The following is a 15,616-nucleotide window of genomic DNA, read 5'->3' on the forward strand; positions in this document are numbered from 1 at the left end:
AATCCTAAACACAAACCTTCAAAATCATGGCTGAGTCTTCAAAAACATTTGAAAGATACCCATTATATGATAAGTTATAACAATGCCCCCAAAGCTCAACCTTTAATTACTAATATAAATTAATGAATAAATTTTATAATTGCCTTAAAGCTTCATAAGAATCAGCAGTTTAATTCTTTCTTTTTTCTTTTGTCTTGGTTACCTTTTTTACAGGTTCTTGATCCAAAAGTAGACAGTGTTATTGAACTCAATTCAGTAGAGCTTGATCATGAGTCAATGATTGATACTGCTTCACCTCCAGATGAAATCAAAAAGCAGACCATTGAGTTGATGAACTATGTGGAAGGTGAAGGTGTTAAAGAAGAATCTGTTGTCAGTGTTGAAGTGTGGGATTTTGCTGGACAAGAGCTGTATTATGCATCTCATCCTGTATTTTTAACATCACGCGCGATATATATCTTGGTCTGCAACCTCAGCAAGCCACTGCATGACATTGCCCAACCCTGCGTGAGACAAGGAAATAATAATATTAAGCTGGACAACCCAAATAGTGAAACGAACTTGGAGAATCTGCTATCTTGGCTGTCCACAGTACATAGCATCACACAGATGAGAGGAGAAACTTCTGACGATGCAGAAGGAAAGCTGCCTCATCTGCGGCCCCCAGTGATCATTGTAGGCACCCATGCAGACAAACCATTTGAAGACATTGCAACAATGAAATCAGAAATACAGAGGGCAATTGCTGGTAAGGACTATGAAGGACATGTGGTGCGGCCTATCTTCAGCATTGACAACACTGCAAGATCACTTCAAAGAAAGATCAAAAAGGTTTTCAGGCAAGATAAACACATTGATCGCATTCAAGCCCTACAGGACAGAATCATAGAAGTGCTAAGACAGGAGCCATACATGGGGGAGAGTATACCTGTGAGGTAAGTTATAAGCGTTATTGACCAAAACATCAGGTCAATTAGATGGCTGGATATTGGCCAGGTTCTATTTTGCGTTTTTGTGGCTGAGAGGAAGTTAAGGTCAATATAGATGCAAAAAAGGACGAAGCCTGAATATCCAGCTATCTTGACTGAACAACTGGGGCAATAAAGGATTTATCACATGGCCAGAAAAGAAAACTTTTTGTTGCATGACCACTGCTGGAAATCTCAATTGGGCAAGATGGGCCCATCCAATCAGAACACATGATTTGCTTCATCTTCCCCACTTGCGGATTCAGCCATATAATAAATACATGTATTTACATGTATTGATTTTTAATGACACTTCTAGTCATTGAATGAGAATTTATATTTGAAGAATTTGGGATTTGAGGCCTTTGTTTCAGACCTAATGGGTTAATTCTGCCTTCAGTTGTAATGTTTTTGTAGGGTTTTGAGACTGGTTCGAAACTGTTGTGTCACTTTTTAATCTCGAAATTTTGCTTTCTGTGTATGCCCGAATTTCAGAAGCTGATATTTTGCATCTGGAATAGAAGGCCACAAAGCTCTCGACCTATAAACAGCATTTTGTTTTTTTTTTGGCATTTTTGGTTCTTTATAGCCAGACTGACCAGAAAATGGCTTGTCTAGCTTCAACAGGCATTTTAGCGGGAACGAAGGGGTCAAAGAAGTTACTCTTAACTTTGGCGACACTGCTCTTTTAATACAGAACTGACTATATGTGGCACTAAACAGCGACCTCTTAATGTAGGACTATATTGGTGATGAGCTAGTGATATGAGGTTTACCCTTCTGTTTTGGAATGTGTGCATACTTTCGCACAATTAGTCAAAGCAGGTGCTTTTCTTAGTGACATGAATACTATTACCTGCGTTCCTTTTTTATAAACTAGGTGGCTCAACTTTGAGAAGGTCATCGATGCTTTACAGTCCAAGGAAGTTTATCATTTAAATATAACGGAACTTCAAACCTATGCCAAAGATAAGTGCTTCATTAATGACGAGGAAGAGTTCACCACGGTGGTGAATTTTTATCATGACATGGGGATAATTATCCAGCATTGCAGCACAGTCATTCTGAGTGCCAAGTGGCTGATAGACCTGTTCAGGCAGCTCATCACTATTCCACATTTTAATAAAATGGTAAGAAAAACGTGTATTAAATAAACACCAATGAAATACCAAGTGAGCTTTGACGCGAAAACATGATATATCTTCACATGTGAAAAGATCACTGTTAAGATGGCTACATAATAAACCGCACCTTTTAAAGCAAAGGTGACTTCGTCTCGGGTTTGCATAACTGTCTCGAATTCTCCCAACCTCTCTCATGTTTATATCAGGCTATGCAAACACAGGAAAAAACTTTTCTATTGCTTTTATAAAATAACTTCCCCGAGAAAAAACGCAAAACTTTTTTTTATGGCAATGATTAAAAGAGAAATTCTTACCAGTCGCAAAGTTTTGTACGCGAAGTCTTGCACGCGGAATCAGTTTTTTCTCGCTTAAAATGTCAGCTTAAACGAAAAAATTGACACAGCTTGTTTGTAAAGATTTTCAAAGTTTCAGCCAACGAAGGAATGGGTAAATAAAGTGAACTTATGGTGTCTTGAACTCAAAACTTTTCAAATTCGTGCTTACGTTATTAACGCGCGAAAAGCAAAACATCATGACATCACAACCATGTTTACATACTCTCATGCAAACACTCCTCCCGGCCAATCAGAGCGCGCGTACCATCTTAGTTATTTTATAATGATAAATAGTACATTACATGGCTGCTGGGAGATTCGATGTGTCTCTTCGCGTGTCAACACTTAAGAGAAATTTCGTATCTCCGCGCGGCTATCTAATGTCCCCTATTTATTCAGGACTATTAGTTTTAAACTGATGCAAGGCTTTCTGTACGGGAGAGATTGATCGAGGGGAAAAGTGTTCTTTGTCCAACGCTGTGCTTTGCGTAAGTTTCTCGTGATAGGTCAAAACGCACATGATCAGATTGCGTTCTATGCATTCCATTCATTTTTAGAGGAAGTCCTAACGAATGCTGACTGCGCACGTGCCGCGCATACATAATAGCAAGTGGAGATTAGCACTGCGGCCTCCTCTGGTCGTCCGCAATTTGCTCTCGCTTTCCCGGATTCTCATTTAAACACTCTGTAATCACTCCTCAATTTATTATCTCTCAGGACCCAAAGGTTTCCAAGCACTGGGAGAAACTGAGAGAAAGCGGTGTCCTCGGCATGGAACTCGTTGAGCATGTGTTTTCCAAATTTCTTCTGAAGGACTTTGTCAGAGATGATATTCTTGACCTGATGGAGAAATTCGGTTTGATTGCAAAGTTCTCACCTCCTAAAACTGATGAAAAGTATTTTGTACCATCTCAACTCAAAGTGCCACCTGATTCCCTTTGTGCCATGGTACCATCACGCTCAGACCCCTGTCCTCTATATGTCTTCTTTGTTACTGGTTTTGTCCCCCACGGCTTGTTCACACGGCTTGTTTCTCGACTTGTTAGTTGGTTTTCTGAGGCCGGTCCAAGTCAGTCCCCTACCCTGTACCGAAATGGAGCATGGTTCGTCATTGGGAGACGAACTGTCTATGATTTAGTTCTTTTCTGTAAGAAACAGTACATAAAGTTTTTTGTCATGCAAAGATCCCAAGATCAGCACGTCTCGGGGGATAAAGAAAGTGAAGTTGCAATTCAGGTGCGTGAGTTTGTGGGAGCAGCACTACAATCTTTGTCACAGGACCTGCTCTATCTACGTGGACTGCAGTACCAGATTTACGTCGCCTGCCCATATTGTCCGCTGGAAAAGTGCACAGGTCATAATCAGCTGGCATGTTCACATGTCGACTGTCGTCATCTCCTTGAGATAAGACAAGGTGACCCACTGATTTGCAAGAAGAAGCCCTCCAACAAAGTACTATCAGTTGAGGGCCTGGAAAAATGGTTCTCACAGTCAACAAGTCAGGTACTAATGAAATACAATCTCTAGCAACACTAGTGGCATAAAATTCACTGAATAGTAATATAACCTCGAAGGGTAATTATGTTAAAATTATATGGCACCATATGATGAGGCTTTAATCTCTATCTGATAAGATTGAAGATAATCTTTTATAGAATAATGTCCGATGTAGTGTGACTTCATTTGCTCTACGACAACGCTCTCCCCAGTGGAAGAGAAATGGAAAATAGGGAGGTTCACGTATCACGATTGTATCTATTGGCCTGAAGGTCTTATTGCGGTGTGCGCCCTTTTTTTTCACTCATCATGGTTTTGTTTTGCTACTTAAGTTAGCTTGCATAACAGGCGCTTTATGAGCTAAGCGAGGCGAACGCGGCATTTTGCAAGAATAGCCAAACGAGTGCGAAGCACGGGACGAGGGGAGGAAAAAGTAAAGCGACTGTTACCGGTCCATTGTTCTGGCTCTTCCCACGTTCACTACATGAACGTTGCGTTCCAATTGGTTAATTGATGACGCGTTGTTGTGGCATGTTTGTCTGAAACAAAATAACCGTCACGCATTTGTGTTCTTTTGACGATGCTGTTTGAGAAGCCTTTCGCTTATTTCCAAGTGTTCCAGAACTAACAGAAAAATAAAAGAAATGTTCAAATTTATTGCTTTAGAGGAAAGATGTTCATGGATTCCTTCCGACTAGGTAAGGCAAAAGCCTGATTGACTAACTTTTTAAAATTAAGTGTTGACAGGCCAAACACGAGTCATAAGCTCGTGACCTTGGAATTTTTTTGAACAACACGTTTTCCCTCTTTCCTCTCTAGCCGCTGTGTTTGGACATAACTAAACTTTGACCGAGCAAATCTTCTGCCGCACTGAGTCATACATTATTGAAGGTGATTTTGCCTTCGCTGTTATTTCCTGTGTTTTATGCTGTTATCGGTGTTTCTGGTAGCGAGAAAGGTGACAATTGTTGAGTAATGGATCGTGTTTTGATTGGTCCTTTTGACATCACCGGCGTCAGTCAATACCTGTGGGTGTAGGTGGGCTGAAAAGCCAAAACAATTGACTGATAACAGGCGCTTTATTTTCCTCCTCCCTCGTTTCGCGCAAAATGCCGCGTTCGCCTCGCTTGGCCCATAAAGCAGCTGTTATGCAGGCTATTCATAAGTTGACCTCATCTTTTATTTGATAGAATCAGGTTCCTACAAATGTTGATTCAAACGTTTTCTAGGCGCTACCCTATATAAAAGTGCTATTTTGAAATATGCATTTTGGTTTTCTTTCAGGAATTGCATTCACCCTTTTCTGGTAAAACACAAAGTCATGCACAGCCTTCAATCTTAAAAGTTTCCCTCCTGGCTAATGAGTGGGGGTCATCTAAGGGTGGCTTGTCAACAATCAACAGAACGCTTTCCATACATTTGGCAAAACTCCCAAACGTACAGGTCACTCTTATTGTACCTCAATTTGAGTGCGGTGAAGATGACAAGAGAGCTGCCAAGGGTCACAACATTTCCATCATGGAAGCACATCGTCGCCCTGGCTTTAGTGATCCCCTTGATTGGTTGAGCTTTCCACCAAGAAACCTTGACATTCAGGTCGTGATTGGTCATGGTGCAAAGCTGGGTAAACAAGCTCAAATCATCCAAGAGTCTCATTGTTGCAATTGGGTGCAGGTAGTTCACACCGAACCTGAAGAGCTAGCCATGTATAAGAACTATCCTGGCGCAATTACCAAGGGAGAGGGAAAGAACAGAGCTGAAGTTGAGCTGTGCCAACTTGCAGATCTCGTTGTGGCAGTTGGGCCCAAGTTGACAGAAGCATTCTCGTCCTACTTGCGTTCATCTCATCAAGATGTATTCCAGCTGATGCCAGGCACCTTTAAAGAGTTTTCAGATGTTGAGCATGCTACTACGCGAGCAAGTGCGAAGTTCAAGGTGTTAACCTTTGGCCGTGGTGATTTTGAAGACTTCAGTCTCAAAGGATACGACATTGCCGCTCAAGCAATAGTTGAATTGAAGGACAGTTCCTACCGTCTGATCTTTGTTGGTGCACCTGATGGAAAGCAGGATGAAGTCGCGGAAATCTTATGCCAGACGGGCATTTCAAGAAACCAGTTGTTTGTCAGGTCATTCGTGAAAGACAAGCAAAGATTAAAAGAGTTATTTTGTGAAGTTGATGTGGCCATCATGCCTTCAAGGACTGAGGGATTTGGCTTGACAGCACTGGAAGCCATGTCAGCCGGTCTCCCCATTCTAGTAAGTGGAAACTCCGGATTTGGAGAAGCACTGCGTTGTCTTCCAATGGGCGAGTCATTTGTGATTGATTCGGATGACCCCAAGGAATGGGCAAAGGCAATAGCAGCTATCCAACAAAAATCTAGGGCACAGCGGCTTGAGGAAATCCAAAGACTTCGAAGAAGTTATGAAGAGAGATTCAGTTGGGAGAGACAGTGCAAATCCCTTGTTGTCACGATGTGGAAGATGGTTTATGGTAAGAAATCAAATTCTCACCCCTAAGTAAAGTAACGATAATTTAAATGAGCAATTTTAGGATGAGGCTGAGTATGATCTGAAAAATTGTGTAGATCGTGGAGGATGCTGGCCGATATGGATAACACCCTACGAGATCTGCATAATTTTGCCCATCATTTGAAATGCCAATCCAATTATTGTTTTATTATCTATTCAATATAGTTCATACTTGAAAAACATGCCTACCTCGATCGATGTTAAGTTTCTGTCTTCAACTTTTTTCCAGGGCCTCTCAGTTGCCGTCCCCTTTTCTGGCGATATCCTATACTATTGACGTCATTTTACTGGATATCGCAAACGTCTTCTAAATTTGATCATCGCTAGCTGGTTTTAAGGAAATAGCCGTGGGATTTGAGTCATTCTCATTATGTTCTGTTGAAACCACCGTAATTTAAAATGGTCAGTTGGTTTTTCTTTGGACCCGTGTTCTATCTCCCATAGAACGTTTTCACTCACGTGGCGTTTTACATGACGTCATGTGAAAACGCTATATTAAACTGACGTGAAATAACCTTTCGCATTTTGGATTTTTCCTCTTTATCATTTGCAGGTGAACTGGTTTTCCTTGCACTTCAAAAAATCAAGCTGGAAGCGCGTAGAGAGGCCAGCAAAACTGAGCTGTCGTTGAATTTAAAGAGGATTGCTTTGGAGAAAGGTTTTGTGATTTCTGACAATCAAGGGGATGGAAACTGCATGTTTTTTGCACTGTCAGAACAGCTTGAGCACATCAAAGGAATTAAAATCTCCCATGATGAGTTACGCCGAACTGTTGTCCAGTACCTCAAGGACAACCCCAGGCTGGTTAGTGTCCTGTTTTAGTGCCTTAAAATTATTTATCTCAGACTAGCAACTTAAACTGACCGAAGCAGAGAAGGGTCCAAGCATAAATGGAAACGGACGGGGGAGCATTTCCTTTTTTCGCCTCGGTCGTTAAGCTTCTTTTGCTTACGTTTGAAGAACCAGACCTGTGACTTGACTGAAATAGAACTTTGCCACCACGGTAGCTTTTTTCCTGCTCACTTCTCTTTTGCGTCATCCGCACTATCTGAACGCTTATAGAGGCTAACGGACAGATAGAGTTGGTCTTCATCGTTCTTTCTTCATTTTGTTTGAAACTTTATAAGGCGGACACTTATTTACTACTAACGGTGTCTGTGGCCCAGGGGAGCACTCCCTATAATGGCCTATACGGGGAGGCTCCGCACAAAAGGGGTACCTTTTTCAGGCTTCAGGTTTATGAAAGGGTAGGGACTTTATTGGTTGAAGTATATAAAAGGGTAGGGAAATCTGTCATTTCGGTCTGTAAAAGGACTAAAAAGGGCTAACAGACGCATTTTATGGATGTAAAAGAAACAAGAAAACTTCCTGGTTTACTGATTTATTCATAAAAAAAGACGCTGCATTTACAGCAGTTGAAAGGGATGCAAAGTTCTAAACAAGTTGTGTATGTGAAAGGGGTAACATTTGTCAACAGAAGGTATACGAAAGGGGTACCTTTTCTGTCAACTATTGCACGCATATTACAACCTTACAATATATGTGTTGCACACAAATCGATAACCACTTTACGACGACTGCTTACTAATGTCAAGGACAAAGACAAACCGGAGGACAGACAGGGAGCAGTATACAAGATCAAAGGCTTCTTACATTGGAAGAAACCTTAGCACGCGACTGACCTAACACAAACGAGCGACGAGGAATGGTGACGTCAACAATCACATTGCTAAGCACCATTTACAGACGAAACATCGAATTGATTAGGACTCTGCGACATGTATAACGTATTCTACAGACTACTTTCAAAGTCTTACTTTAGACAGCTGGTTTACTAACTTAGAACAAACGCCACTGAATCGTAGCCAACAGTTACCAGCGCCGTACAAACGACTTATTGACGACTGTGACAATAGACGGATCGAAACGCACCAATTACTAATTACGAGTCTTCATAGCCAATAACATCACGGCTTAACTGACAGACGACCAACAACATCGCGACGTAATTGACCAATCAGATCAATAACCAGAGTATAATACCATCAACTAACGTGATAAACTCACTTTGACTCTAAAGATGACTACCGCACAGGTTGTCGATACGTCAGTCACTGTCAACAACAACAGTCCTATTCAGGAGTACGTTCACCTGGACGATCAAACTCAACCTACTTTTGAAATGACTCCTGGGTTCAAACCTTTCACAATTTTCACAATGGTATATAAAAGGGTAAGGGGTTGGACGTCGGGGCGGACGGAGCTTCCCCATATAAAATTGTTGAGTACCCCCCCCCCCCCACCTCCCCTTCGGGGGTCTGTGGTGGAGAGAGCTAACTGCGTGGTTTCCTGAATAAGAACCGTCTAGAAATGCACTTTGTCGTCTCTCTAGTAACTACAGCATTCGTTCTCTTACAGCCGGATGGGACAGATCTCTTCCAGTTTGTTGATGGATTTTCATCTTGGAACGCTTACCTCACAAGCATGATGGCAGATGGTACATGGGGTGATCACGTGATTCTGCATGGTGCTGCGAACTGCTTTGAAAGATACATTCACGTGATAAGCAGTCTGCCGCATCACGATGACGTAATGATTTGCCCTGAGTATGATGTTACTGGTAACAATCGGCTTGTGCTGGGTCTTGTGCATGAGCTTCACTATGTCAGTCTTTTTCCACTTGAAGGATGCTAAGATGGCTAATTACTCTGCAATGTATTTATTTTCCAAACTCGCGTTACCAAATTCATGTCATTTGAATTTTAGCAGTTGCACCTTTCATTTGCCACATTATTTGCTGTGTTGTTGGCGAGAAACTTCTTTGTCCGTTTATACAGTTCGAACATGATAGATACGTAACGATAATTCATCAATGTTATTGTGACGGAATAAATAGACGTTTAAATATGATTATTATTCATTCAAAATATTTCCCCGATTCTGATTGGCTAAAAGCACACGTTTAGTTCACCATGACCAGTTACTGATGACCAAATTTGGAAGAATTTTGTGTTTAGCGAGGAAATGACGTCAAAAATGCAGGGTTCTTGCAGATTAATACACCGTTAACCGAGAAGACCTGGGGACGGGGTTAAGTTGTTTTGGTTGTGAACTTTGAAAAATGGCGGACATTTCACTCGTTTCAAGAGTAAGAACTAGGCGAAAAAATAGCTAAAAACATGGCAAGAACAGCAAGAAGACAACTCGAAGGGCGACTCTGCTATTTGGAGAATATTTGCGGAGCTGAACAACCCTAAACGTGCACTATCGAAGATGAACTTAACATCGATCAGATCGATGGATCGATGGAGGTAAGCATGTTTTAGCCATGTTTTTAAACGAGGAATTATTGTGAATGAATAATAAAATAATTGTTCAATTCGGCTTTCGTATCATATGAAAAGTTATGGAGATCTCGGAATTCATTGGGGAAATTTTCTGTCTGAAAATAATCCTACACAGTCCCCTTAGGTAATATGAAAATCTACTTATTTATTTTATTCACTCTATTCTATTCTAATAGGATTTAGTTGTTTAAAGATCACATTGCCAGCAGTCACTCTTAGTAATAGGGAACTTAAGCACGACGGCGACGGCAACGAGAACGGCAAATAAGCAATAGGTTTAGATAAGCAAAACAACAACTTTACACGTGCATCACGCTTTTTTGCACATTTCTTTGCCGTTGTTGCACGACTACGACGTGAAACTGCCCAATTGCACGTTTTATTGAGGACGTGAACACAATACAACAATTTTTTTTCCTGTCACACTCAAAACATTTTGTTTAAATTAATTTATTGTGTGAAGTAGTAATGGCCAGATGCCTCCTGCATTACTAGATTTGTCGCTAGACACAGAACTGTCATTAAGAGATGAAGACCGGAGATTTTCCCTGGCTACCATGAACGTGACCTCCGGCTTCTTTCGTAGGAAACAGAAAGAAAATATAACCAAAAGAAATTCCTAGCAGTTTGATTCCCCGCCTACTCTTAATGTATTTGCCCGGTAACTTGAAATCTTAATGACATCCCTACTAGATAGTATAGGATAAATTATTATCATTGATAATATTTGTGAGGAGAGAACATGATAACCCTAAAAGTTCATTTAAGGTAGAGAAGGAGGTATGAAATGTGAGGTGTGTGTGTGTGGGGGGGGGGGGGGGGGGGGGAATTTTGTGTGTGTGCTTGGGGTCTTGAAAAATCCGTGTGGTATGCCTATAGAACCAAGGGCCTGATTAATGAGCCGGGCTGGCTCGCTTTGCAGAGATCCTTGTCCCTAGGTTAAGCACAACAAAATCAACTTTGCGATTATATGACAACCGAGCCAGCCCGGTTAGCTGGGATCCCGGCTGGAAATTTTGCATGTAATCATCACGCTTGCCATTGCTTCCCCGGCTCATGTGACCAGGCCCTTACTGTGAGTTCTATTTGGAATTTGCCGCTTTCGTGGTTCCTGTATGAGAGAATACGACTTAATCTAATTAACCCAAGGGTTTTAAAATAGAAGGCGGTTTGCACGTGAAGATGTTGGACTCTGCCTCTTTTATGGTTCGACCGTGAAAGAATGACGAGGTCATTTTGCTCAATCACCCCGCGCGCGATTTTAAGAAATCACCTCCTTTCCGAAAATATGCAATAAAATTATGCATCATTCACTATTACCATCTTGTGCACAGGAATCTTGCGTGACATACTCTTTGGTTATCGACAACTGAGGGCCTGTATACATGGAGGTGGGTACCACAGGTAGGTGAGGTAACCCGCTTAGGTGGGGTAACCCGCCTGTCCACATAATCTCTCATTTTAATCTGATCACGTTTACATGATAGGTGGGTTGACCCGCCAAATGTTACCGCACCTACCCGTGTTCCCTCATCTCTATGTAAACAGGCCCTTAGAGCAATATTGTCAAACTCTTGACAATAAGCCAAACCATTCACACCCTGTGCTGCGAGGACGGTTATTTTCCAAAGGGAAAATTTAAATTATTCCTTGCGCCAAGCGAAGTGAGGTTTATAATCTCGTCGCGCGCGCGTTTTGCTCGCAGGTGAGTTTATACTGTGTCGTTGGGCATCTGTTCTTTAAATGCGATGAAATGCTTTTACGTAGGTATCCAACGTCAAAAAAGCAGTCATTTTCCTGAAGCTGGCCGGAAAATTCTAGGGAAAAGGCTCTTAATAAAATATTTTCAAAAATATCGGAATGTGTTTCACGTGGCGTAGTAACAACGAAACGGCCTGGAGTGCGGAAGGTCCCGATTTCGATTCCAGGTAGAACCTGTTTTTTTCTTCTCTTCTTTTCATTATTTTTTCTTTTCCCTTACGTTTAGTCTTCATTTTAGTTATTGTAGTTTTCTTTTATTCCTTTATATAGCTTATGTTTTTTTAGATTTATAAATTTTCTTCCATATTGCTTTACTTCCCTTTCAACTTCTTGCTGTTCTCCCGAAGTCCTTCTCGAGCTCCTGTGATTCACGTATTTCTAGTTGAATGGTTTGTTTCACTCAGTGTACGGTGTTTTTTTCCAAAAAGTTTGTTTTCTATTGCCGATTTGTTGCCGTGTCTTATCTGTGGGTCGTATGCAACGGAGATAAATTCTGTGATGTGACACAGCGCGCGGCAGACATTCGCGTCGTTTGGCTTGTTTACGTTCGCACGTACTGCCTGCTTATTGCAACTTTGAATCAAAACAATCGATTCTGGCGACACCCAAATAATAAACTACGGCAACTAATCTCACTGAAAATGGAGGATTAGAGTTCAAAGAGGTAACAAAAAGATTCAAGCAGAAGAAAATTGCGTTATGTTTGCGCGCTTTGGGAAATAGGGACTTTAAGATCCAACGACGCGGACGACAAAGAAAACGTCAAAAAAACAAGAGGTTTAATGAGCAAAACAACAACTTCGCACGTGCATCACACTTTGTTTGTACATTTCTTTCCCGTTTTTACGCGACTACGACGTGAAAATGCCTAATTTCGCGTTTTATAGAGGACGTAAAAAGCAACGAGGAAATTTTATTTCTCTTTCCGAGCTTGAATGTGGTCCCTTGAAATTCAGTTTCGGGAGGGTTCGCCTACATTTGACAAAGTAAGTGGTTAGGAATAATCGGTATAAAGACTGAAAGAACGCGAATTCACTTTTTAAGCGACGTTCTTGTCGCCGTCGCGTCGTTGGATCTTAAAGTTCCTAATGACTTCGTGGCAACAACGCAAAAAGGATTCATTTACCAAGTATGGCAGCCCCTGCCAAATTTGGATATATTGTTTACTGGGACACCAATGATCGGAAAGAACGCAGATAACCAAGGCATTAAGCATCCCATAATAACTCTTATAGCGTGGTTTTCTTTCACCGGGAACAGTCTTCACCGGGAAGCAACGAAAATGTCGTCGTGTTCAAGACCAAAGAACTGCTCACTTTACGTGAGAAACTTACCTCGCGAGACAAGGTTAGACCAGTTAAAGCATTTTTATTTAGTTTTTGCTCACTTTTTTTCTAATTTGCGACCTGACTTTTCTTGTTAGATCAGAAGATCTTGAACGCCTCTTCTCCCAATATGGCCACGTTACCGACGTGCACATTCCGTTGGACCACTACACAGGAGAACCCCGAGACTTTGCTTATGTACAATATCCTTTTTTCTTTCTCAAGAGCCTTATTTTGTCTTTGGTTTCTTTTAGTGTGAGTTTGTAAAGGTTTGGCACTAAAATGACTTTCTTGTCCTTTGATAACCCGGGCAAAAGAGTCGGTAAAAGAGCTAAAGTAACAAGAAAACGTCAGGCAAATCTGTAAAAATTTTAAAGCCCGATTTAGCCCAACGTGGAAACGAAAGTTCGTAAACGCAAAGCTTCACTAAAAAGATAGGAATGCTCATAAAGGAAAGGCGTCGATTCAGCGAATGAGTTTAAAGATTTGAATTGTCAAGCTGCCTACGTTTTACAGAGTGGCTAGAGTGTCTGCACGTGGGACAGTGATGTGTAAAACGGCGCGTAATGCTGTAAAATTGAGGTATGGGGAATTTCGTGAGCAGTGTTTCGATACCTGCGGTGAAAAGGTTGACGTCTGTAAATAGTGTATATAGTGTAAATAATTATTGCAGAGTTCAACTTTTTCAACGGTGTCCGTTCCAAAGAGCAAAGTTGTCACCTGTGCTCGGATGGAATCCGGTCGTTCCGCCTACGGTCTGTTCGCCTACGACTAGAGTCGATTCGCCTACGTCTTGTATGTCAGTTCGCTTACGATTCATATGTTGAAGCTTTAAATCTGAATTATTAAAAGTCCTTGTTCCTTGTAGCCTAACACGAAAACACAGCAAGTCGATACATTCTATCCTCGATGTCAAGAAAAACGACGCGCTAACACATCTAAGTTGGATTGTTTTTAAAAACTTTATCATGGCGGAACCCGGTCGTCTATGAATAGAATGTGTAAAAGATGTTTTGCTTAAAATGATTTGAGAAACGTGCGATTTAAGGAACGTGTGAGTAGCGCACTAAAGAAACCACTGTTTACGGTCTTTGTGTAAACTTGTGAAACGTGAGCGGCTCCTAAACTAAAGAAGTTGAGACTTTTCATTAACATATACGAAATTAGCTTCCGTTTCACTTGACAGTCGGTTCAATTTCTAATATTTCTACGTCGATTTTTGCGACTTGTTGAATCTTTTAACTAGTTCAGTATATAATGCGTCTGGGTATTCTGAAATTGCTCCGTTTGCATACTCTCATCTAATTTAGCAAGATGACAAACAATATTTAAAGTTAAAGCCTTCTTTATGTAGACTTGTGACTTCAGCGGCGCTTATACTAAAGGAGGTGAGAGTTCTCATTAGCATTCTCGGAGCAAAAGAAGAAACAAAATTAAAAGGTGACATTTCAGCTTACTTCAACATTGGGATAATGGTGATACCGTCATCATTTCTGTAGTCTTTTATGTGTAATGTAAATATAGAAGATGTGAATGTGTTTCCACAGAATTTTACCGCAAAAAATAGTTTTTCAAGAAATCAAGGTCATTTTTCAATTAAAAGTGAGAGTGCTACACACACAAACTAAAAGGTTGTCTTTGTAGATTGACAAGGTAATTGAATGTTTGACAGTTTTGAAGATGTCCCAAAGAGGAAGTTTATAAATTAAACTCCTTAATTAGTAATACCTGAATGAGTTGATAAAGCAGGGGCATCAACCATCAAAAGAGATTGTCAGCAGGGTAAGCAATTATCAAGCTTTTGTTCCAGGCAAAGCTTGGTCGAAAAATAGTCAAGCCTTAACATACCATACATTTGAAGATATACTTGGTGCCGAGGATGCCAATCACTATCTAAAGGGAGTGACGTTCCACAGAAAAGAAATTCAAGTTCAGTTTGCAGAGGGACAAAGAAAAAGTAAGGCATAAGAATAAAAACGTGCAGGTTGAAATATGACATGTGCCCTAACTATATCACCACACAAATTTTCTGGTGTTAAAGAATACGATTACTCAACATGAACCTTTTTCTTCCTCTTAGCACCAGCACAGATGCGTGCCAAGGAAAGGAGAGAAGCCCATGGTTACAGCAGTAGTAATAGGAGAGATAACTACGATGAAGGGAACAGGTACATTCTGATTCTGTGCTTGATAGACCAATTTTGACATGTTAAAATTGATTAAGTTAGTATTATTTCTTATTTTTTGCAGTCGCCGCTCCCGCAGTCCCGGTTCAGGCGGGGGGGGGGGGGGGGGGAGGGGGGGGCAATAATTTTTTAATTTATTTAAGAATTATCTTTTATTGTTCAGGTCAACTGAAGTGCGGAAATACACATTTTAAATGTAGATATGATCATCACATCTGCCATTCACGGGTTAAGATGAGCTCAACAAACTGGGCTGCCCCCCAATATAAGGGTGTTGATAGGTAACTTGATAGAGCACTGACGCGCTAATGCAGAGACCATGGGTTCGAATCCAGCCGAAGACCCGAAATTTTTTTATCGGGTTAATTTGCAATTGTATCTTCGTTTAAAAAAATTCGGTTGATGTTTGTCCAAATAGATTACCCCTCCTTCACCCTTATATTTGTTAAATTGGCATAAGAGAATGAGTTTGGGATCGTTAAAGTGATTTATTTGTAGTACTTGTACCTTTCAAAACGGTTTGTATTTCAGTAACGCTGTTAAA

General features: G+C 40.9%; 2 protein-coding genes across 2 annotated transcripts in view; both read left to right on the top strand.

Annotated features, from left to right (window-relative positions):
• The first annotated feature begins 216 nt into the window (after nt 1-216).
• On the top strand, nt 217-9,282 carry LOC140947100 (uncharacterized). Its single transcript, XM_073396179.1, has 6 exons — nt 217-935; nt 1,849-2,098; nt 3,145-3,930; nt 5,209-6,415; nt 7,007-7,257; nt 8,872-9,282. Exons 1-6 carry the CDS (start codon nt 277-279, stop codon nt 9,145-9,147), a joined length of 3,429 nt encoding a protein of 1,142 aa, XP_073252280.1. The 5' UTR covers nt 217-276; the 3' UTR covers nt 9,148-9,282.
• Nucleotides 9,283-12,843: 3,561 nt separating this feature from the next.
• The window catches only part of LOC140945664 (serine/arginine-rich splicing factor 10-like), a 3,043-nt gene continuing 270 nt past the window's right edge, over nt 12,844-15,616 (top strand). Inside the window, exons 1-4 of the mRNA XM_073394684.1 lie at nt 12,844-12,908; nt 12,985-13,089; nt 14,740-14,843; nt 14,967-15,054. Coding sequence (XP_073250785.1) covers nt 12,844-12,908; nt 12,985-13,089; nt 14,740-14,843; nt 14,967-15,054 — 362 coding nt within the window. The remainder of the gene's footprint in view (nt 12,909-12,984; nt 13,090-14,739; nt 14,844-14,966; nt 15,055-15,616) is intronic.

This window comes from Porites lutea, chromosome 8, assembly GCF_958299795.1.
Source record: "Porites lutea chromosome 8, jaPorLute2.1, whole genome shotgun sequence".
Classification (NCBI taxonomy): domain Eukaryota; kingdom Metazoa; phylum Cnidaria; class Anthozoa; order Scleractinia; family Poritidae; genus Porites; species Porites lutea.

Bases quoted from the DNA above. Each gene is read 5' to 3' on its own strand.
- LOC140947100 (XM_073396179.1), top strand. From the start codon at position 277: ATGATTGATACTGCTTCACCTCCAGATGAAATCAAAAAGCAGACCATT. The intron at 2,099-3,144 runs GTAAGAAAAACG...ATTATCTCTCAG, and splicing joins TTCCACATTTTAATAAAATG to GACCCAAAGGTTTCCAAGCA. The intron at 3,931-5,208 runs GTACTAATGAAA...GTTTTCTTTCAG, and splicing joins TCTCACAGTCAACAAGTCAG to GAATTGCATTCACCCTTTTC.